Here is a 19,889-nt window from a genome sequence, read left to right as displayed (position 1 = left end):
TATATGTTGCATTACTTATTCACTCACTCTGGTTTATATAGCACCACTACCAATTCAACCCTCTTTCTTCTCTGCTTCTTTTGCCATGTCTACACTGGCGGAGTAAGTAACCTCACTTGTCTCTCTGTATGATGGTTTTCGAACTTACGATGGATCAAGTTTGAATGATTATGTGATTTAAGTAGCCTAGTTTTTATTTTGATTGATCACGTACCGAAGGATTGTGTCCAGCCTTTTTTACATGTGAAATGGGTACTAAAGCATATATATATATGATAGACACTGGTACTTGGTTATAACCATGTTGGGATTTACTGATTTAGACTTTTAGTGTCTTAGGGAAAGAGGGAAGAGAGTAGCTGTTAGGTTTAATTTTTGAAAGTGGTTTTTCATTTGTACATTAACAGAATTAATCTCATTTCCTCGTATAAGCGCAGATACTTCCGAACTATACCTCCGGTGAGCAAGACCATTTTAGTGACCTGTTTGATGACTACAAGTGCCTATTACCTGCAACTTTTTGATTACCAGAACATTTCTCTGGATTATGGCCTTGTCTTTAAACAATACCAGGTAAATCAAAATCTGTTATAGTCTCTAATACATGATCGAGGCTGCTCAAATTCATGTTGCTCACTTTTACTGCCAAATAAGATATGAGAAAATGAAACGCATACTTGTTCTAAGTTGTTCTCGTTAATCCCCTCATCATGTTTACTAATGATGATTGATTCGCTGAAGGTGTGGAGGCTCTTCACCAATTTCATCTTCCTCGGACGCTTTTCATTCCCGTATGCTGTGGAGATCTTCATAATGTGAGAAAAGTTGCCTCTATAAATTATAAAGTCATAGCCGTATACTTTTAATTTTCCACAACGCCTCATCTAGTAAACCAAAAGGCATAAGCGACTTGGTTAATCAAAAAATTGATATTATAAATAAGCTATGTTAACCTAATGATGGTACTGATTCACATTGAGCTGATTGATTATCTTTTTTTGTAATTTGCATAGAGCAAAATATAGTGTGTCACTGGAGAAAGGACCCTTTGACAAGAGAACTGCAGACTATCTGTGGATGCTCATCTTTGGATCAATGTCACTTTTGGTACTACATAACTTCAGCTAAATAATACATATTTCATATAAAAGATGGATATGTTAACATTGTATTCACTACATATTCAACCTGGTTTTAGGTGATGTCTATTGTTCCATTATGCCGATTATGGTTTATGGGGTCTTCTTTGGTTTTCATGATCGTCTATGTTTGGTCTCGTGAGTTCCCAAATGAACGCATTAATGTGTATGGGGTTGTTTCTTTGAAGGTACACACTAATCTATTCTATTTACCTACATTCTATGTAATATATGGCCAAAGATTTGCAGCAATATTTCATAATCGACACTTGCAGAAAGTCATTCTGTGTGTTCGATCATTTTGCGAGTTCTTGACTCTCGGCCTTATGGATGGTATAGGGATTCTATCTTCCGTACGTAATGATGGCTCTTGATTTGTTGCTTGGAAATTCATTGAAGCCAGACATGTTAGGGATAGTTGCAGGACATCTCTACTACTTTCTAACGGTGCTTCATCCTCTTGCTGGTGGAAAAAATATGCTCAAGACTCCTCTATGGGTGTATCCTTTTCTTAATTGAGACATGGATGAATATTTATCTATCAAGTTTCTTTCACTAAACTATATATATGACTCGAATCATAGCTCACTTTTGGCAATTTAGTGATGGATCTCAATGCATGACCAAGTATTGAAGAATATTATGTGACATTTTTCTTAATGAATGAATGCTTCCAGGCATAGAATAGTAGCGTACTGGAGTGAGGGAACTCAAGTCAATGCTCCAGTGCAGAGTAGCCCATACACCGGAGTTGCATTCAAAGGAAGAAGCTTCCGACTCAACGGAAATATGCGAAGAACAACCACAGCTCCGGAGCAGCCACAAACAAACACTGTCCCGCAGCCTAACCAGGGTGATGGAGTGGCTTTTCGGGGAAGAAGCCATCGACTCGACCGGAGTTAGTTAATTAGTCTACAAGCGTATGTATGATTCCTAATTAATAGTGGAAGTTCCTTCCATTGTTGAAGACATTCTGAATAAAAAACACATGCATTATTACTGAAATTCCAAAAAAAAAAAAGGGACAATCATATCATATTCCGACCCCTAGCAAAATCCTGATTTTATTAAAAGGTGAGGTACGGTCAGTATCAACAAACCTTCAGATAGAAGAAATTTGCCGGGTTAGCCGGTTTGGAGGCTATGTGCCAGTTGAAGAAAGCAAGCTCCATAGAGGCATCAAGCATGCATGGAGTATATGAAAAGCAAATACAGGATTTTGACTAGACTACAAGAGATTAAGGAAAGTCATCATTTTGTGCATTGACTATTCCTATTTGGCAAAACATCAGATGTATAACATACATTGATGTATATTAGAATTTTCCGAAACATTAAGCATAAGAACAAAATCAACATGTTATACGATTGAAAGAAATGGTTGAATAGCAAGTCGTTGTGTGGAAACTTCAGAGAAAGTGTCTGAGTTGCAATATAATGCTCCTTATAGTGACTTATTTTGTAAAAAAACAAAATGAAATAGTCGTCTAGATTCTTAGTCAAGTTGTATCAGCCACCAAATTAGTTGTCAACTAGAATTGAATGAAGTCATTTTCTTTGCAAACTCAACCTCGTTTTCCTCATCAGATAGCACGAGGCAAAAATCAAGTTTCCATATTCAATCCTATTATTCATTTTATCTTTAATAGAGTTTTCAATCGACAACTGGATATTCTTTCTCATCAAAGTAGTATTTAGAGAATATTCACGGTAGTTTCCCAATCATACAATTACATATTAGAAACTTACTCGAGCTAAAGAATTCGAGAGCACTTACTCTACACATTAATTTACATTTTCTAAACTCAAGACTTGAGTTCATACTACTATATGTTGCCTGACTAAAGTCCGGCAAAACCATATTCTTATGCAGTTTGACGGTCAGGCAGAAAAGATTGAAATTACTTAAGATTTTTTGGGGCTAAATTATAGTTCACTCAGCAAGATTGTTAAAATGGGCAAAGAAAGGAAGAACTAATGTAACAAATGGTGACATGGGTATGGATATAATTCCAGTATGGTACCTACCATGAATGGTTAAATACTGATTTGGTGTATCAGAGGAATTAAAAAATTAGAAACGGTTCAAATTATTAGCACTAAATTTTACACAACTAGGATAAATATACAATACGTACCAAGCTGCATCGTCGCTTTGAAAGCAACACAAAACTCAAAAGTCATGCCAACCACAGAAGACAGAACATGTATGCTTATCAACATGGTTTACTTCATGTTGTGCATCTTTGATTCACGGGAGAAAATCCAATATTTAAAGTGTCGTAGCTTTTAGGGATGAGGGAATGTCCATGTTGGTCTCTGAAATTTTTAGAGGCAAAAAATAGCCCAGTTGGTGTGGAGTTAAGTTATATCACGTCATCATCTTGTGCCAGCTAAACGTATTTTAACTGTGAAAATGGGAGGTTGTTGAATGTTCAAAGAGGTTTTGTAGAGAATGGTGTTGGTGGGTTTCTGTTCATTTTCAAGAGGAGTTGAGGAAAGCTCAAAGTTGGAGTCTTGAAGCTTGAGCAACTGGTATGTGTGTTTCATCTTTGGAGTTTCTAGTGTCTGCAAATTTTCTGGATTTTGGAGTTTTGTTTTTCATTGAACTAGTTAGAGCCTTAAGACCGGAAAAAGGAAGAAATTTGCGCAATTGCATAAACACAATATGCAAGTAGTGTGCGACCATATCTTTAGAATTTTTGGTAATTGTCGTAAGTATCTGGATTGTGCCATGAAATTTCAGTTTTTTTTTTGTTGGGTGAACCATGAAGTTTTAGTTCTGACCCTTCTGGGCCTGTGCATGTTTGTGTGTGCCAACAAGTATCAAACTTGAAGCTGCAGATGAGTTTCAGGCTTGAAGTACTTGCGTTGGTGTTGTGCTGTATTCTGTTAAAATTTGGAAGTCCTCCACTCCACGCCTCCATACATGCAATTACATCATTCTTATCTTTATTTCATAAGAAGAGATATTTACATAGCGTGATAAAATAGATACAATATAGATTATCATGAGCTCAAGTGAAAGATGTTTCACCTTATCGAAGGTTTTCCACTTGTTTCTGTCAAAGAACATGTATGCTCTAATTTCTAAATGCTAAATGTTTCTTTTGATCTGGTTAATTTCGGGTACTAATAGTGCTCTCCTGCTTCCTTGGGGTTCAGTGTAAGAAATAAGTGGCACAGATATGGATGGAAGTGAAATTGAGGACAATCACACATTGCAGATACCTTCCCCTCCATTAATTGTTGCCATTGCTATCAATGGCAACAGAAAAAGCAAATACATTGTGAGGTGGGCACTGGAGAAGTTTATTCCTGAAGATGTTGTCTTGTACAGGTTGATACATGTTCGAGGAAAAATAACTGGAATTCCAACACCAAGTAAGTTTATGCTTCTACAACTATACTGGAGCTCTGTACCTTATGGAACCTTTTCTTTTTTTCTTGAAAAAAAATGTATACTTATAAAACTGAACTTGACTGTTTGTACCTTTTGTGATTATAGTGGGGAATCTGATTCCTATTTCAGAAGTACGAGATGATATAGTAGCTGCATATAGAAAGGACATGGAGTGGCAGACTAGTGAACTGCTTCTTCCATACAAGAAAATGTGTGCTCTTAAGAAGGTATGACTTTCTTGGTTGTTAAAATATGTTAAAAGGGAACACTAGCATTATTGAACTTTCTTTCGAATGTAGGTGCAAGCAGATGTTGTAGTCATCGAGTCAGATAATGTGGCAACTGCAATAGCAGAGGAGGTTTCTAAGTTTGCTATAAGCAATCTTGTCATAGGTGCCCCATCTCGTGGCTTCTTTACAAGGTTTCTATCCAACTTTCTTCCTGTTGCTTTAGTCCTAAAACATTTATTTACCTTTACTTGGTATCTCACTTTTATACTGTGTTTATGAAGACGTAATATGAATCTATGTGGTTCTGGTTATTTTCCGTTGATCTGTTTAACATTATACTAAATTTAGGAAACAAAAGGGGCTGTCACCAAAAATCTCAGCTTGCACACCAGCCTTTTGTACAGTCTATGCTGTTTCAAAAGGAAAATTGGCATCACTACGCCCATCTGATTCCCAATCTGTTGGAAGCTTCAGAGATGGTTACAGTGACACTTGTTCTGTCAGCAGTTCTTCAAGCTCTGCATCCAGCTCACAAACAGGTATCGTACTTGGGACAAGGTTTGGTTCCATCCTGTATATGACATATTAGAGCAATGAATATTTTTAAAGAGGATGAAGGCCATTCATGTCATAAGATATGATACTGCAGCATGTTGATGATGCTTTTATATAAAATATTAACTCATGCATTCTGTTTAATTTTGATCGTTTTTTGTTTTTTCTTTCGTTTCTCTTCTAGGCACAGACCGCGGTTCCGTTGGTTCTTATTCTCATTTTCACTCTCCCTCCCTAGCAATGCAGCAATTTCAAGCTCTTGCAAATATGAACCAAAACCTTCTGAATACAAAAAATTCAAATGGAACCATTCATTGTAAACATCAGTCTCTGGATCTTAGGGAAGCGAAGGTTGCTATGACTATGAATTCTTATCCTAGTGACTCAGATGCTGAACGTGTACTGAGTCACACCTCTAGTACTCGAAGCTTTGTAACAGATAACCAGTCGTGGACTTCTGATCAAGCATTCACCTCAGATGTAGTTTCAGATTATTCATCTGAGAGCCAGGTACCCCTTTCTAATCTCTTTCATTTGGTTAGATGTGGTTATACTATTGTCTTACACACTGTCTTACAGAAGTTGCCTATTCGTTTCAACTTATCGCAGGTAAATATCAACCTGGAGCTAGAAAAACTGAGAATTGAACTCAGACATGTCAAAGGAATGTATGCAGTGGCTCAAAGTGAGACTTTTGATGCATCTCGGAAAGTAGGTGTTCCTATCTTTGTTTTTTTTTCTTCTTTAACTGAGCTGGATGATGTTTTGACCCCTGGTAAAAATTTATTTGGATCATAAGAAATTTACATTTTTATATATATTCAGATAAGCAATTTAAGTAAACGTCGATTGGAGGAAGCAGCAAGGCTCAAGGAGATAAGTGCTTCGGAGGAGAAAGCCAAAGAGCTGGCAATACAAGAGAAGGAGAAGTATGAAGCTGCTAAAATAGAAGCTGATTACATGAGACAATGTGTTGAAAGTGAAGCTTCTCAAAGGAGAGAAGCAGAAATGAAAGCCTTGCATGATGCGAAGGAGAAAGAAAAGCTTGAAAATGTACTAATTGGTCCTGTGCAGCAATATCAGAAGTTCAGGTGGGAAGAAATTGTTTCTGCAACTTCATCTTTCTCTGAGGATCTTAGGATCGGTATGGGTGCGTATGGAACTGTTTATAAAAGCAACTTTCATCATACAACTGCGGCAGTAAAAGTTCTTCACTCTGAAGAGAATCGCCAAACTAAGCAATTCTTGCAGGAGGTAAGTAAAACTAAAGATCCATACAAAGCAGCCGATTTAACTTCTTATAATAGCTCATATTGATGTCAAAAGATTTTTCAAGCATTAGTGCCATTACACTGACAATATGGAGAATGTTGAACTAGATTAAGGGATGTATTGGAAGTGAACTCATCATCTGCTATATAATCAACAGCTCCTTAGACTTCAGCTGGCAATTTATATTGGTGTAACTAAGCTGGCTATGCTCTTTAAAGTTTCTGTTTAAACCATGCAACCATTTCTAAAGCCAAACTATATAACTGGATACTTACATTTTCTCTTGGCTTGTAGCTTGAAATCTTGAGCAAAATCCGACATCCCCATTTTCTTCTCCTCCTTGGTGCATGCCCTGATCGTAGTTGCCTGGTATATGAATACATGGAGAATGGCAGCTTGGATGACAGATTGAACCAGAAAAATAACACACACCCTATTCCTTGGTTTGAGAGGTTCCGGATTGCTTGGGAAGTAGCCTCAGCTCTCGCCTTTCTTCACAGCTCAAAGCCGAAACCAATCATTCATCGTGATCTAAAACCAGCTAACATCTTGCTTGATCATAACCTTGTGAGCAAGATTGGTGATGTTGGCCTTTCTACAATGCTAAATTTAGACCCTTCTATGTCCAGTATTTACAGTGAGGCGGGACCTGTTGGGACAATGTGTTACATAGATCCCGAGTATCAAAGGACTGGGGTAATCTCTCCAAAGTCAGATGTTTATGCTTTGGGAATGGTGATCTTGCAGTTACTCACTGCAAAACCAGCAGTAGCTATAACTCATCTGGTCGAAACTGCTATTCATGATAAGAGCTTGAAGGATGTTTTAGATCCTAAAGCTGGTCCTTGGCCAATGGAAGAGGCAAGGCAGTTAGCTGAACTGGGATTGAGCTGTGCAGAGCTTCGTCGCAGGGACAGACCTGACTTGAAAGAGCAAGTGGTTCCAACACTGGAGAGATTGAAAGAGGTTGCTGATAAAGCAAGAGCCTCAGCTCCCGCAGTTCAGTGCCTACCTCCTAACCACTTCATCTGTCCAATTCTTAAGGTATGCATGCATGATGTTGTACTACCTATACTTGTTTATCCATCTGAACATTTTTTTTTTTAATGTTGTGACAATCAAAATGCTGTTTTTTTCTTTTCACAGGATGTGATGAATGAGCCTTGTATCGCTGCTGATGGCTACACTTATGATCGCAGGGCAATAGAGAAATGGCTTGAAGAAAATGATAACTCCCCAATGACAAATTTGACTATGCCAAGCAAGCACCTAATACCAAACTATAATCTTCTTTCTGCAATTGTGGATTGGAAGTCCAGAAAACAGTAGCATCTGCCTTTGTTCATTGTTATTATTCAGGTTGTCACTGATGGGATATAGCCTTATAGGTATATGTTAGATGTACAGTATCTTGCAAGTAGTTTAGGCTTGTGAATGTTTAGCCAAAATTCTTTATCCGAAAAAGGAAAGGATTTGAGAACTAATAATAGTCAAGAAATTATATATAATTGGAAGACATGGCAATGGTCTACATTTGTTATTTTGTTTTGATGAAAATGTGTGGAAGCACAAGGAGATTTTGACCAAAAGTGACAAATAACAAATCCACTTATTTTTGTAAGGATATATATATGAGGATTTTCAGGTGCGGACGTCCGTACCTTATGTAAGGTACAGATTCGCCGATTCCGGCGACGGCAGACCGCAACGACTGGGCGGACTACGACAGCTGTACTTCCCACCTCCCGGCGGTCCCGTCTGTGCCGGTCGGAGCTCCATCGCGAAATCCCCGGAATCTGCCCATAAAATTGATTTTTGTAGATTCCGGCCACGGTGGGTCGCCAATGGAACTCCGGCCAGCACATACGAGATTGTCAGGAGGTGGGTAGTGCGGCTTTGCTGGTCCGCCGTGCCGTTGCGACATGCCGTCGCCGGAATCGGGACGTCTGCACGGTGCGGACGTCCACACTTGAAACGGCATGTGTATATATATATATATATATATTCCTCAAATGTGGACGTCTGCACGGTGCAATATTGATTTGGTGATTCCGGAGGCTAGCGACGCGCAACAATGTCGCAGATAGTGTCGGTCGTGCTCCTCCCTCCCAGTGCTTCTATTTGTGCCGGATGGAGCTGCAGCGCCAAATCACGTCGGTCAAAATCTCAAAATTACCGCACGGTGCCCAGGAATTTGAAATTTCAAGATTCCGGCCGGCACAAACAAGAGCCCCAGGAGGAGAAGAGTGTGGCTGGCACCTTCCGCACCACCAGTCGCGGAATCGCCGAATCAGCACAGTGCGGACCATACGGACGTCCGCAGCTGAGAAGTTATATATATATATATATATATATAATCATAATGCCTCCCCACAAATTGATCTATCATAATTTGCCCAGACCAATGTATAATCACCCACCACCAACCAAGTCCTTCTGTGGCAGCTAGACATCGTTAAGAATATGTGGAAGGTACAGTGATTAATTGACAATTGGGTTTATGACAATATTAAAATATTCAATCATAACCCGGATCAATACTGAATATTTTCATTTGATCTGTAAATAGGAAAACAAAAGTTGCCTACAATCTTGTTTTGCAGTAGCATAATTTCTCTGCTTAATGTTGGAACTCATTTTTTTTTTTCATTTTGGCAGAGCCTATTCACTCCAATCCACTAGAGAAATCTGCAAAAGGAGTCATGGTGACAAAGAAAAACACCAACTTTCTGATCTTTGTCATATGGCATCAATCTGAATCTTTTACTTGAAGTGTGTACCCCATATCACCGTCAGCAAGATCCTACAAATCCTGGCAGCTGAAATTTTCCAACTTTTTGGCCACAAGAAAGTATACCCAATTATCTGTACTTTTTACTATACATGTCAAATGTCATCATCAATAATTTCATGGCATCAATCATGCAGATTTTGTATGCTAGAAATATCCTGAAAGGAAATCCAAGCACTCAAGTATAACCTACCTAGCAATGTCTAGCTTCCAATCTCTTCAAGCTTACACAGCACTTGCTTGGTGTTTGGTCTCAGTGATGGAGAAGGAGAACAACATGTCATAGCAAGTTGAAACAATTTGAGAATTCTTTCCTTAGTGACTGGGATTTCATCATCGGTAGTGCAGCTACTGACAAGTATATCTGGATGGAACAGTTCATGAATTTTATGTCCAAGGACTGCATTTCTTATTAGGTTTGGCAAATTGAAGTCCTCATCAGGAGATGTAGGGTTTTGGTTGATGGGTTCCTTTCCTGTGAGTAACTCAAGTAAGATGATCCCTAGACTGTATATATCGGTCTCTTCATTTGCATCTCTCATTTTGATCAGCTCAGGTGCCTTGTAGCCTTGGTATGCCGAAGATTCAAGCATTTCTTGGCCGGCAGTGGGATTCAAGAGAAGGTGTAGGCTAAAATCTGAGATGAAAGCTTGGTAATGCCGGTCGAACAGCACATTTTTCAACTTGAGATTACCATGAATGACAGGCTTCTCCAAGCCAGTGTGAAGATGATGCAACCCTTTGGCTATACCAATTGAGATCCTATAAATTATCTCCCATTTGTGAGACTCAGGATTTCCTTCTGCCATAAACAAAGAGAAGTTTAATCGAAACAGCAACTCAATATGGCAATGATTTCACACATTTTTTTAAAAGCAAAGATCAATGTGAGAATTAGGGAAAACAAACGTGAACAATGCAGCATCTCAAGGGGTAAGTGATGATAGTTAGTGTTGAGTTGACAGATTGAAATTATGTATGTAAGGACCCCAAATATGATGTGCACAAAAGTTATTCCAACAAGCAGATAAAACCAAAACTATCAAAATTAAGTTATGGCTGGTCCTCAACACTATAGTCCATTTTCCGTAGTCTATAGTCTTCTTGGAGAATCTCCCCTATGAAAATCACCAGGCAAAAAGGAAAAACATGAAAACAAAAGAAAAGAAAAAATTCTAGGAAAAAGAAGAAAAAGAAGATAGCAGAACCAATTTTATATTCTACAACATTTGGTTTGAGCTTCAATTTTGGTTTTCCTAATTAATGAGAAATTGAGGATTCAGAATTACAGATCAGAATATCTTAATCGCTAAAAAAGCCAATGTGGATGACAGGGCAGAATTTATAGATGGATCCAACTCCAATGACAAAAAGTCAAGAGCAGAACACCATGGAAACTCAAAACCTGCCAAAAGATTTCAACTTGCTCTCTCACAACACAAAGTTGCAGTCTTGTAGTAAATGTGAAGAAATTCAGACCCAGGAAATGAAAAAGAGTAAAAGACATCATCCTATGCAACATTCCTTGCCATTGTTGGCTATGTAATTTTTTTTCTCTGTTTAAGTGTTCATTAATATCCTGATGGTGTTTAATTCAATCCCAAAAAAGAAAATTGTCTGTCTTTGATATGTATCTTGTTCATTATAGGCACTTTCTTGGCAACCAAAAAAGAACAAACAAAAGAGGACAAATCACAAGGCAATATTATTTGCAGAAGTACTAACCTCTCACGAATGGAGCCAGACTCCCACGCCAATAATACGGATGAATCAGAAGCTTCTCACCTCTTGGCCCTGCATAGAAACCCAGAAGAGGCACCAAATTGGGGTGCCTGATGCACCCCAAAAGCTGAATCACTTCACCAAAATCTTCTGCTCTTGCAGTACACACAGGCCTCAAAAACCTCAGCAACTTCACTGAGTCACTAGTCTGCAACAAAGCCTTGTACAAAGTACCATAATCGGATTTTCCAATCACTTCTCCCGGAGCTTCCAGTATGTCAGAAATTGTGAGGTCCTCACCATCCTGAAAAGTTAATAAGTCTTCAGCTTGAATAACAACACCATTATCTTCATGCTTCTGCTCTGTGCTTTCTACATCTTCAAGCTTAGTTCGTGGACTTCTTTTGCAGCAAAAGTAGATGACAAGTGCAAATAGTATCAAAACTGTTGCTGAGGTAAGTACCAGGATTAAACTAAGCTTGAAGATGTTCTTCATCCTATAAAAACTGTAAACCCTTCATGTCAAACATTGGAAAAATTCTAAACACAAGAACAAGTACATTATTGGGTGATCAAAGTCACAGTCAAGAAAGGATTATGATCTGGTTTTGATTTGGATTGAGAAACTGTTGAACATGTGCTAATCTTAAAACAAGTAGGAGTATAGGACAAGAAGATTGAGAATCGAATGGTACTTTTGGAAGGGGGTTGTGGGAACCCAAGATTATTGGGAATTAAAAGGGAAAAAAGATTATGTTTTTGTCTAGGAAAATGGAGTTTGAATTTGTTGATGAAACAAAAGTGAGAGACTTGTGCACAATAAGAGATGGGGGAGTTCAAGAATTAAGAGCATCACACGTAAACTATAGTAATACCTTATATGACAGATCTATAGACCATGTGATGCTCCACTCTGTTTGACTGTTTTGGTTTGCTGTCTGTGTGAAAGTTCACTTTTGCCACCAAAATATTCTTCTCATCAAACTTGCATGCACATTGTGTCCTTTTCTAATTGATATGCTAATGCAGCAAATAGTGAGATTTAGAGGTAGTAGACAATGGCTATTGTTACTTCGTTAAGAAAAGTGATATTTCTTCCCCTTTTAATAAAGCAAAGATCTTGGATTTGTTGATTTAAATAACCAAGGGGTTGGGGGAAGGAGGGATGTCTCATTCAGGCTAAGCTATGGAGTTACTGTCGATTGCTCACTTTTAATATAAAATCTAAGGGGAGGAGAAGAGATGACCATATAGCAAAGTTGTCACCAATTTGTTCATCTTTGTTAAAGAAATAAGGTTAGTTACCAAAGAAACAATGAAGAGAGTGAGAATTTGGAGATGATTTGCAGATCCAGACTTGTTCAACTTCCAATGAGAAGTGAAATCTTTAAATACAATCCAAACACCCCAACAAGAAGTTGAATTATCAACAGCAAGTGGGGTGATGGTGTTGGCAATTAAGATCAGTAGAGCAAGTTCATTTCTGAAAGTCATTGGATGTTACACTGAGAAAGGTTTTACCCCAAACTCCAAAGAAGCAAAATGTTGTTGGGTTCTGGAATTCAGGTAAGTTCAGTCATTCATTCATTAGAGGAGGAAATTTTTATGGTAGTGTCATATCAGAAAGTAGACATCTACATGAGTCATAATGACACAAGAAGAAGAGGAAAAAGAAAAAGAATATGTTTTCTACACCTACTTTTACGCCAATGCCAAACCAAACCGTGTAACTATGGCAATCAAATATGAGTAAAGAAAAGAAAACATATTGAAAAATTTAACTGCTTTAACGAGAATGGGAAATGCATGAGAATAAAACACAAGGGAAACGCAATCAAACGAAAATGTATCATACTTAGAAAGCTGGTACGAATTCACTTTGGTATCTTACTAAATACTCCGTATAAACTTAAATTAGAAGAAATCAGAAGTAGGGCTCTACTAATCAGAATGAATTAGTTGTAATTCACAGTGAAGGATAAAAGTGGCAGTCCAAAGAATGTTAGTTAATTAACGGCGCAGATTGATGAGTTGTTGGGTGGGAGCTAATCACCAAAGTATGACACATTCTTAGCTAGAGGACCACCCACCACGTTACGCAATCTGGTTTGTCAAAGCAAAGTGTCAGCCTGTCAGATAGGAGACACGTGTGCCCCATTTAGTTGTCTGACTTGTCTCTACTCCCCTCTTAAGGGCATTTTTCACTACTAATTTCCTGAAAAAATTACTTAACTTGTGAGTCTGGGATCATAACTGGTAAATCTGATCTTAGCATTTGCATTAATTTAATGACTACAACACCATATTTGTGTTCTGCTTTTACAATGATAGACAATGATTATTGTGTTCCCAACAGCCTTCTCTAACTTACCTAAAAGATTCACCCAAAGAATGGTCTCCAGAAACTATGCCCACTGAGGCAAACACAAGTTAACTTGGTATGGAAGTCATGTGTGGAGGGATAAGTTATATGACCCCTTGAGCCAGTAAGCTCTTCAATGCACGACAATGACTGACTTGATGAAAGCAATTTCACAACCTTGGTCCATAGGACGCCACAAGTCTGTGATCAATAATGCAGATAAAAACATAATTCCAGAGTAAATAAGGGCAACTGGGAAAGCCAAAGCCACTCACCGTGGTCCAATCTGTGTGATACAAAAGTAGGAAGGAATCTGCACTTTGCGTTGTCCAGTTTCGACGCCAGCCAGCTCTACTATAGTTTTGGCTTAGGACCCTGAAAATAAGTGGACCTGCAGATTAGAATTGTGATAAAGCAAATGCCAAGGTTATATCCATGTGTATGATCGTGACCATTCAGCAAAAGTGTCTGCAACATGAATTTAAAGATTAAAGTTGTTACCAGAGAAAGAATGAGAGATAAAACTGGAAGTATGAGTAATAGTGTCGTTGTAATTTATAACTCGCTGTGGTACATATATACATCAGAAATTTTTCACTCAGTTCAATTATGACAGCTTCAAATTTCTACATACCAAGGCCACAAACCAATCAGTAGAATTTAATTTGTCGAACAATTATTTGGAAAGGATGATGCTCCCTATTAAGGAATGTAATACATGGGATTGGGGAGCTTGAATGATCGAATGGACATTGAGCTACCCAATAAGTCACTCCACTGGTCTCCAGAGTTTCCAAGAATTCTGTAGCCCTCTTTTTCCATCTCGCTTCTTTTCTCTGATTTGTAAATAGTAGCCAGTTTCCCATGGTCATCTGAAGCCCTGCACAGTAAGTAAAATATACGGATCAGAATTCTGGTAGCGCCATTTTGAAGATCATACACGGATTAGAAGTAAGAAAGCTTCCTAATAGCCAATATAGTGATCAGTGTCTTAATATATGAAGAACCAAGTTTTGTTAGCAGATAAGTAACTAACAAGCATCAGAGCAGAAGAAACTAGCAATTAACCATAAAATTTTCTGATGGATATCACCCTTAGTTAATCTAGGCATGAATGTCACATGCAACTGTCATCAATTTGTGTACCAAATTGGCAAATTTGACTAGATCAGTAATGAAGAAGAGATTGAAAAACACAAAAGTTCCTTTTCACCTACTACGCAAATTCATCCATTTATTAACCAAGTAAATGAGATCAGAACCCCACCAGGGAACTGCAGCAATGAATGAACAATGATAGAACATAGTATGGTCTATATTTGCATGTAATAGCAGAGTAAACAATGTCAGGAAAAGTAGTTATATTTGCATTGCCTCTATTCTACCCCACAGATGGAATTATAGCTTCATGGTAAACGACTATATTCAGGACTCCTATACTTATGCTCATAAGTCTACCCTACAGAATCTTAGTAAATGAAGAACCAGATAAGTAAATAACAAACTTCAGAAAGAAGGGCAGTGAAACTGACAGAAGAAGAAACTATCAGTTTATCATAAACTTCTCTGAAGAATTCCACCCTTTAGTTAATCTAGGCATGAAAGTCACATGCAAACTGTCATCATTTTTGCACCAAATTGGCAAACTAATGAAGATGAGATCAGAAACACAAAAGTTATTTTCACCTACTACAGAAACTCCCTTAAATCATCTTTAACTGAGTAAATGTGAGATCAGAACCCCACCAGGGAACTGGAAAAATGAAAGAACGATGAAAGGAGCTATAGTATCGACGTATCGTCTATATATTCATGAAAAAACAGATTTAACAATGTCCGGAAAAGTGGTTAGATTTGCATTTCCTCGATGGAATAATAGCCTCATAGTAAAAGACTATATTCAGGACTCCCATATTTATGCTCAAAAGTCTACCCAACCTAACCTAAGAATATTTGACTATAACTACAATATGCAGACAAATCACCTAACCTAACCTAAGAATTTAAAACATAAAGTTTGGGCACTTAAAGTATTTAGTTAGTCACACAAAATAACCATCCAGGTCAACAACAATTCATCCACGAAATTCATACTAACCTCAGAATAAGTTTATACCAATCTCGAAATCCTGCATTGATTAGATTCTCAGTAGTAACCCTTCTTTTTCCTTCGCTGCGCCCAGTGAGCAAGATAACCTTAAAACCCAAGCTCAAAACCTCTTCATACAGTTTCAAGCTGGACTTTATAGCCGGTGCCATCCCCTTCTTGACCCACTTCTCAAACTCCAACTTATCGAAAACCTCAGAGCTGCAAAGTCCAACACAAAATTGTCACAGAAAGAACCATACACATTGCGACAATGGTTTGAACACATTACAAAAAAAATTATGGTTATGATCTATCAAGCACAAAAGAAACCATTCTCAATTCCTTTCTTTTTCTCAACAAGTCAACAGGGTTTTATTCTTCTTGGGGGGTCTAGTTACCAATGCAGGGCCATAACCAATAATATAACTAAAATCATAAACACACATTCTATATTATGTTCATCACAGCACACATTGTACTCAATCAAGCAGACATTACCATATCTACATCGATTACAGCACACATTCTACTAATCTAAAAGTATCTACCAAATTCAGATTAAGAATCATACCCATAACCATGATCAGCGTAATACGGAAGATTCGACAAGAGAGTGTCATCAACATCAAAAACCCACACATCTTTCCCATCACCACGCAACTCAACACTCTTGGCATAAACCCCAGCATCACTAGAAACCCTCTCCAAATCAACACCGTACCCTCTTCCAGTGACGTAGTCCTTCACATACTCCACACACTCCTCCGGGATCGTCTTCCATGGATTCACATTGTTAGCCTCCACAGAAAACCTCCAGCTCGTACACTGAAGCTTGACCTCTGCTTCAATCTCTTTAAAATGGGGCTCGGCGAGATTGGGGTAGTCGATGATCAGGGGTCTGGGGAGGAGGTGGGGGTTGAAGGCTTCATGGGAGAAAGCTAGGGTTAGAAAGGGAAAGATGAGGAAGAGTTTGAAGAAAATCATGGTGGGTTTTTTTGTGGAATTGGGGGAAATTGAAATCTGGGTTTTGGAGGAGGAGGGATTCGGAGTAGAATCCCCCAAAAAAGGAAGCTTTTTGAGTTTGGCAAGAAATTTAGGGTTTTTTTTTGGGGGAAGATGAAGGATTCTTGGGTTTTATGGAACAGTGAAACAGGGTGTCTGGGATTGTGGTGTTATATATAGGAGAAGAAGGAAGAGGGTGGCGTGGGATTGAAGTCAAAGGAGAGAGAGAAGAGAGAGAAGGATTGAAGAAAGCAAAGTGAGGAAGAAGCAAGGAAAGGAAAGTTTGGGGAGTTGGGTTTGGGTTTTAGGAAAAGTTTTGTGCAGAGTTAAAAATTGGAGGGAAGGAGAGGGACACTTTCTGTAAATAAATTTAAAAAGTAGGGATAATAGTGTCTTTTCGTTAACTTATTCGATCTTCTCCGGCGAATACCCGGGAATATGTCCGGGAATTTCGATGGTACAGTATCAATTTTCCCGCGAAAACGCGCGGGACGCGCCGGGAGTAGTGGCTAAAGACAGTTTTACCCTTAAGTGGAAGCATGCGGATTTGATTTTTGAAGGAGAGTATATGGGAATGGTCAAAGTTCTTTTTAGGGCGGTGGAAGGCGGCAGTTCGATTGGGAATGGACCGACCAATAGCAAGGTCTTCATTGTTTGGTGACTCTTGCTTGTCATTTTGGACTTTTTTTAAAATTAAATTGTTAATTGTTGTCGAGGTAAAAATAAAAATATTATGTAATCATAAGCTCACTGTGCATCGAGTAGTATATCAATATTTCCGGCCGTAATAACCCCAAGGAATCATCGGTCGATTTTTTATGGGGTTGTAGTCAGAATAACCAAAAGCACCCGAACAATATAACGGGAGAAAATCATCTTCAACTTCCCTAAGACCTAATTTTAAAGATACATGATGTTATTATATTGAAATGTTGAGGAACTGGTCTAAGGACGAGAAGAAGTTATGTTTGGAAATATGGGATTACAGATTTACAGTCATTACACATAGATAAGAAACAGTCAACAAACAAAGTTAACAAAACGTGATAGCCATGATCAACTATCATCAAAGTTAACATAGAAAACGTTATTTTGAATGCAGAAGTATGGTTCTCTTGAAGGGTTATAGGAATAGAACCAAGTGACGAAGTTCACATTCTTATCTCAATTACGTATTGTTGAATACTTGAATAGGATTATAGGAATCTCAAGAGTATTCTGGATTTGTTGGCAAACGTGGGAAGTATACAAAAACCACCAAGATCTTGTTTCTTCTCTGGTACTTTGTCCTGCCTTTTAGCTCTTCTGCTTCTTACAAAATCTATTGGCTTGCCAAACATGTTATTGATATCATCCATGGCCTCCCTTAAGTTGATAGTTCGTTCGACTAAGCCATGGTGGCAAGCGTTTTCCACCTGCGGGTCCTCTGAAATGGTGTTCCCAACAATCTTATGAACCATCATTGTAACCTCTCTAAACCATGGTCTTGATGAACCTTCAACATCAAAACTATTAGGACTTTCACTTGGAACATCTTTTGGGTTTAGAAACCCAAAAGCATTTTCATGTGAAGCAGATGGAGAAGAATCTTCTGTAATATTCTGAAATTCATTCTGCTCGAGGCTATCTTGATTATCATCAATGAAAATGTTCAAAGGTTCTTGGTGAGACTGATGGCGAGAGGTTCTACTTTGCTGCACTACACCTTCACATTTTGATTTGCCTCCCTTATCCAAGTTTTCATCAACAAACACCTGAAATCCATTGTTTGTATTATTCTCCTTTTGCTGGCATTGACGTGATTCTCTTCTAACTGGAGCTATCTCTAAAGGCTCCCGAAACATACTATTAATGGCACTCATGGCCTCTTTCATGTTAATAGTAGGATCCACCGGTCCATGGTGACAAGCATCTTCAACTTCAGATTTTCCGACAATAGCAATGTCTACAAACTTCCCCACAACTGTATCATCGCTGCAAGGCATCCTCCGTTCATCTGATACTCCTCCAGTAGTCACTTCATGCTTACTTCTAGATCTATCGATCATGCTTTCCTTTTCATTGTTCATTTCTCCACTAATACGAGAGACTCTACTCCTATCCGACACTCCTTTTGTGGTTCTCTTTTCCTACCAATGTAGAAAATATTTTCAAGGTTCACAGAATCTTCCTGTGTCTCTCCTTGCGTCGCAGCAACTGCTCATATGCTTTCTCTAATTCTTCAATGGGATCTGCATGCCTGTTAAACAGCCGTCCCAACGATTTAGCAGTCGTTCAAGTTTCAGCAATGTACTCCAACACTCAAACTAACCATTAGCATCAAAAGAAAACAGCCTTTAGCTCAAGCATCCAACCAGCCGTTGCTACGTTCAACTACTCAGGTTGCTACTGATGGTACAATTTTCACATAAACTACATACTTCAGCAACAAATCACCAAGCAACACATCACATTACCAAGAAAAATGCTCAAAAAATAATCTTACTTCTGCACCCCCAAATGGTACATCTTCTCAGCCTCCTCAAACTTCTTATTCTTCTCGTAGTAAAGAGCAGACGCCTGGTAGAACAATGGGTGCTTGGTGCCGACCCGATTCGCCTCCATCGCCCTCAAAAGCTCTTTCGGATCCTCCACAAAATCCATCTACTCCAACCAAAAACTCCCAAAATTAAATCTAACCAATAACAATCATCAAAATCAACGTGTCGCATTTTAATTATGCAATCAACGTGACTATATTTACCAGCTTTAACCAGACTTGGAGGTAGCTTTTCTTCCAGAAGCTTCTAGGGGAGTGAGTCTTGAAGTCTTCGAATCCCTCTGCAGCCAACATTTGGTTTAGAGCGAAGTGTTGGGTTTGAGATAACGGGAAGAACAGGAGGGTACCTTAGCCAAGGGAGAAGTGTGTCCTTGCCGGAGTAGGATTTGATGTCGGAGATTAATGACGTGAACAGATCGTTGCTGGCCATCGCGGCGGAAGAGGTGGAGGGAGGTTTTACTGATTTTGAATTTGAATCAGAGGAGCCTGCTGCCTTTTTCAGAGTGAAATACCAAACGACTGCAAACGGTCTCGCGTTGTCTTACAAAGGGGTAAAACAGTCTTTTGGCTTCGTATTGAAAACGTATTCGATCGTTTGTATCTCAAATTCTGACTTTTTCAGCGCATTTTCGGACGTTTCTTTTGGTTGAGAGATATTATAATGCCAAATACTATCGGAACCACTTTGGAAGTGCTCAAATATGAGTCTAATAAAATCGGCGGCGTTTGTGGAAAGACAATTGTACCCATGCATCTTTTTCAGAGTGAAATATCATAAACGACAG

The 19,889-nt window shown here is 38.6% G+C and overlaps 5 protein-coding genes across 10 annotated transcripts; 2 read left to right on the top strand and 3 right to left on the bottom strand.

Annotated features, from left to right (window-relative positions):
* Nucleotides 1-85: 85 nt before the first annotated feature.
* Nucleotides 86-2,062, top strand: LOC126803798 (derlin-1-like). The gene is made up of 7 exons (XM_050531535.1): nt 86-102; nt 408-573; nt 742-815; nt 1,014-1,107; nt 1,199-1,327; nt 1,479-1,639; nt 1,817-2,062. The coding sequence occupies exons 1-7, from the start codon at nt 86-88 to the stop codon at nt 2,040-2,042; spliced, it is 867 nt and encodes a 288-aa protein (XP_050387492.1). The 3' UTR covers nt 2,043-2,062.
* Nucleotides 2,063-3,354: 1,292 nt separating this feature from the next.
* On the top strand, nt 3,355-8,130 carry LOC126801925 (U-box domain-containing protein 35-like). The gene is made up of 10 exons (XM_050529419.1): nt 3,355-3,674; nt 4,305-4,523; nt 4,648-4,769; nt 4,842-4,963; nt 5,121-5,311; nt 5,512-5,837; nt 5,937-6,038; nt 6,153-6,581; nt 6,894-7,643; nt 7,746-8,130. Exons 2-10 carry the CDS (start codon nt 4,328-4,330, stop codon nt 7,926-7,928), a joined length of 2,421 nt encoding a protein of 806 aa, XP_050385376.1. The 5' UTR covers nt 3,355-3,674; nt 4,305-4,327; the 3' UTR covers nt 7,929-8,130.
* Nucleotides 8,131-9,136: 1,006 nt separating this feature from the next.
* On the bottom strand, nt 9,137-12,066 carry LOC126801926 (putative kinase-like protein TMKL1). The gene is made up of 2 exons (XM_050529420.1): nt 11,116-12,066; nt 9,137-10,192 (listed from the first exon to the last, which is right to left on the bottom strand). The coding sequence occupies exons 1-2, from the start codon at nt 11,606-11,608 to the stop codon at nt 9,594-9,596; spliced, it is 1,092 nt and encodes a 363-aa protein (XP_050385377.1). The 5' UTR covers nt 11,609-12,066; the 3' UTR covers nt 9,137-9,593.
* A 919-nt stretch (nt 12,067-12,985) lies between these two features.
* On the bottom strand, nt 12,986-16,665 carry LOC126802671 (acid phosphatase 1). 6 transcript variants are annotated; one of them, XM_050530324.1, is made up of 5 exons: nt 16,135-16,665; nt 15,573-15,782; nt 14,193-14,354; nt 13,750-13,849; nt 12,986-13,327 (listed from the first exon to the last, which is right to left on the bottom strand). In XM_050530324.1, the coding sequence occupies exons 1-5, from the start codon at nt 16,545-16,547 to the stop codon at nt 13,301-13,303; spliced, it is 912 nt and encodes a 303-aa protein (XP_050386281.1). In that variant the 5' UTR covers nt 16,548-16,665; the 3' UTR covers nt 12,986-13,300. The 6 variants fall into 6 exon arrangements, 4 of the variants coding, with proteins under 4 accessions (XP_050386281.1, XP_050386280.1, XP_050386282.1 ...); XM_050530323.1 differs by lacking the exon at nt 12,986-13,327 and adding an exon at nt 13,458-13,675; XR_007673000.1 differs by having other exon boundaries at nt 13,279-13,327; nt 13,750-14,354.
* Nucleotides 16,666-17,761: 1,096 nt separating this feature from the next.
* On the bottom strand, nt 17,762-19,577 carry LOC126803797 (uncharacterized). Its single transcript, XM_050531534.1, is given in 5 exon segments — nt 17,762-18,561; nt 18,674-18,804; nt 19,051-19,224; nt 19,275-19,385; nt 19,452-19,577. Coding segments are annotated over 5 exon segments (1,299 nt in total). The 5' UTR covers nt 19,535-19,577.
* Between the last annotated feature and the right edge of the window lie 312 nt (nt 19,578-19,889).

This window comes from Argentina anserina, chromosome 7, assembly GCF_933775445.1.
Source record: "Argentina anserina chromosome 7, drPotAnse1.1, whole genome shotgun sequence".
In the NCBI taxonomy this organism is placed as follows: domain Eukaryota; kingdom Viridiplantae; phylum Streptophyta; class Magnoliopsida; order Rosales; family Rosaceae; genus Argentina; species Argentina anserina.
The sequence above is the reverse complement of the archived record's forward strand: the minus strand, read 5'-3'. Positions and strand labels throughout refer to the sequence as shown.

Bases quoted from the DNA above. Each gene is read 5' to 3' on its own strand.
- LOC126802671 (XM_050530323.1), bottom strand. From the start codon at position 16,547: ATGATTTTCTTCAAACTCTTCCTCATCTTTCCCTTTCTAACCCTAGCT. The intron at 13,850-14,192 runs GTATTACATTCC...ACTTATTTTCAG, and splicing joins TTCAAGCTCCCCAATCCCAT to GGTCCTAAGCCAAAACTATA. The intron at 13,676-13,749 runs GTGAGTGGCTTT...TATTGATCACAG, and splicing joins ATCACACAGATTGGACCACG to ACTTGTGGCGTCCTATGGAC.
- LOC126803798 (XM_050531535.1), top strand. The intron at 1,108-1,198 runs GTACTACATAAC...ACCTGGTTTTAG, and splicing joins TTGGATCAATGTCACTTTTG to GTGATGTCTATTGTTCCATT. The intron at 1,640-1,816 runs GTATCCTTTTCT...GAATGCTTCCAG, and splicing joins CTCAAGACTCCTCTATGGGT to GCATAGAATAGTAGCGTACT.
- LOC126801925 (XM_050529419.1), top strand. From the start codon at position 4,328: ATGGATGGAAGTGAAATTGAGGACAATCACACATTGCAGATACCTTCC. The intron at 5,312-5,511 runs GTATCGTACTTG...TTTCTCTTCTAG, and splicing joins TGCATCCAGCTCACAAACAG to GCACAGACCGCGGTTCCGTT. The intron at 5,838-5,936 runs GTACCCCTTTCT...AACTTATCGCAG, and splicing joins ATTATTCATCTGAGAGCCAG to GTAAATATCAACCTGGAGCT.
- LOC126801926 (XM_050529420.1), bottom strand. From the start codon at position 11,608: ATGAAGAACATCTTCAAGCTTAGTTTAATCCTGGTACTTACCTCAGCA. The intron at 10,193-11,115 runs GTTAGTACTTCT...TGTTTATGGCAG, and splicing joins TCTGGCTCCATTCGTGAGAG to AAGGAAATCCTGAGTCTCAC.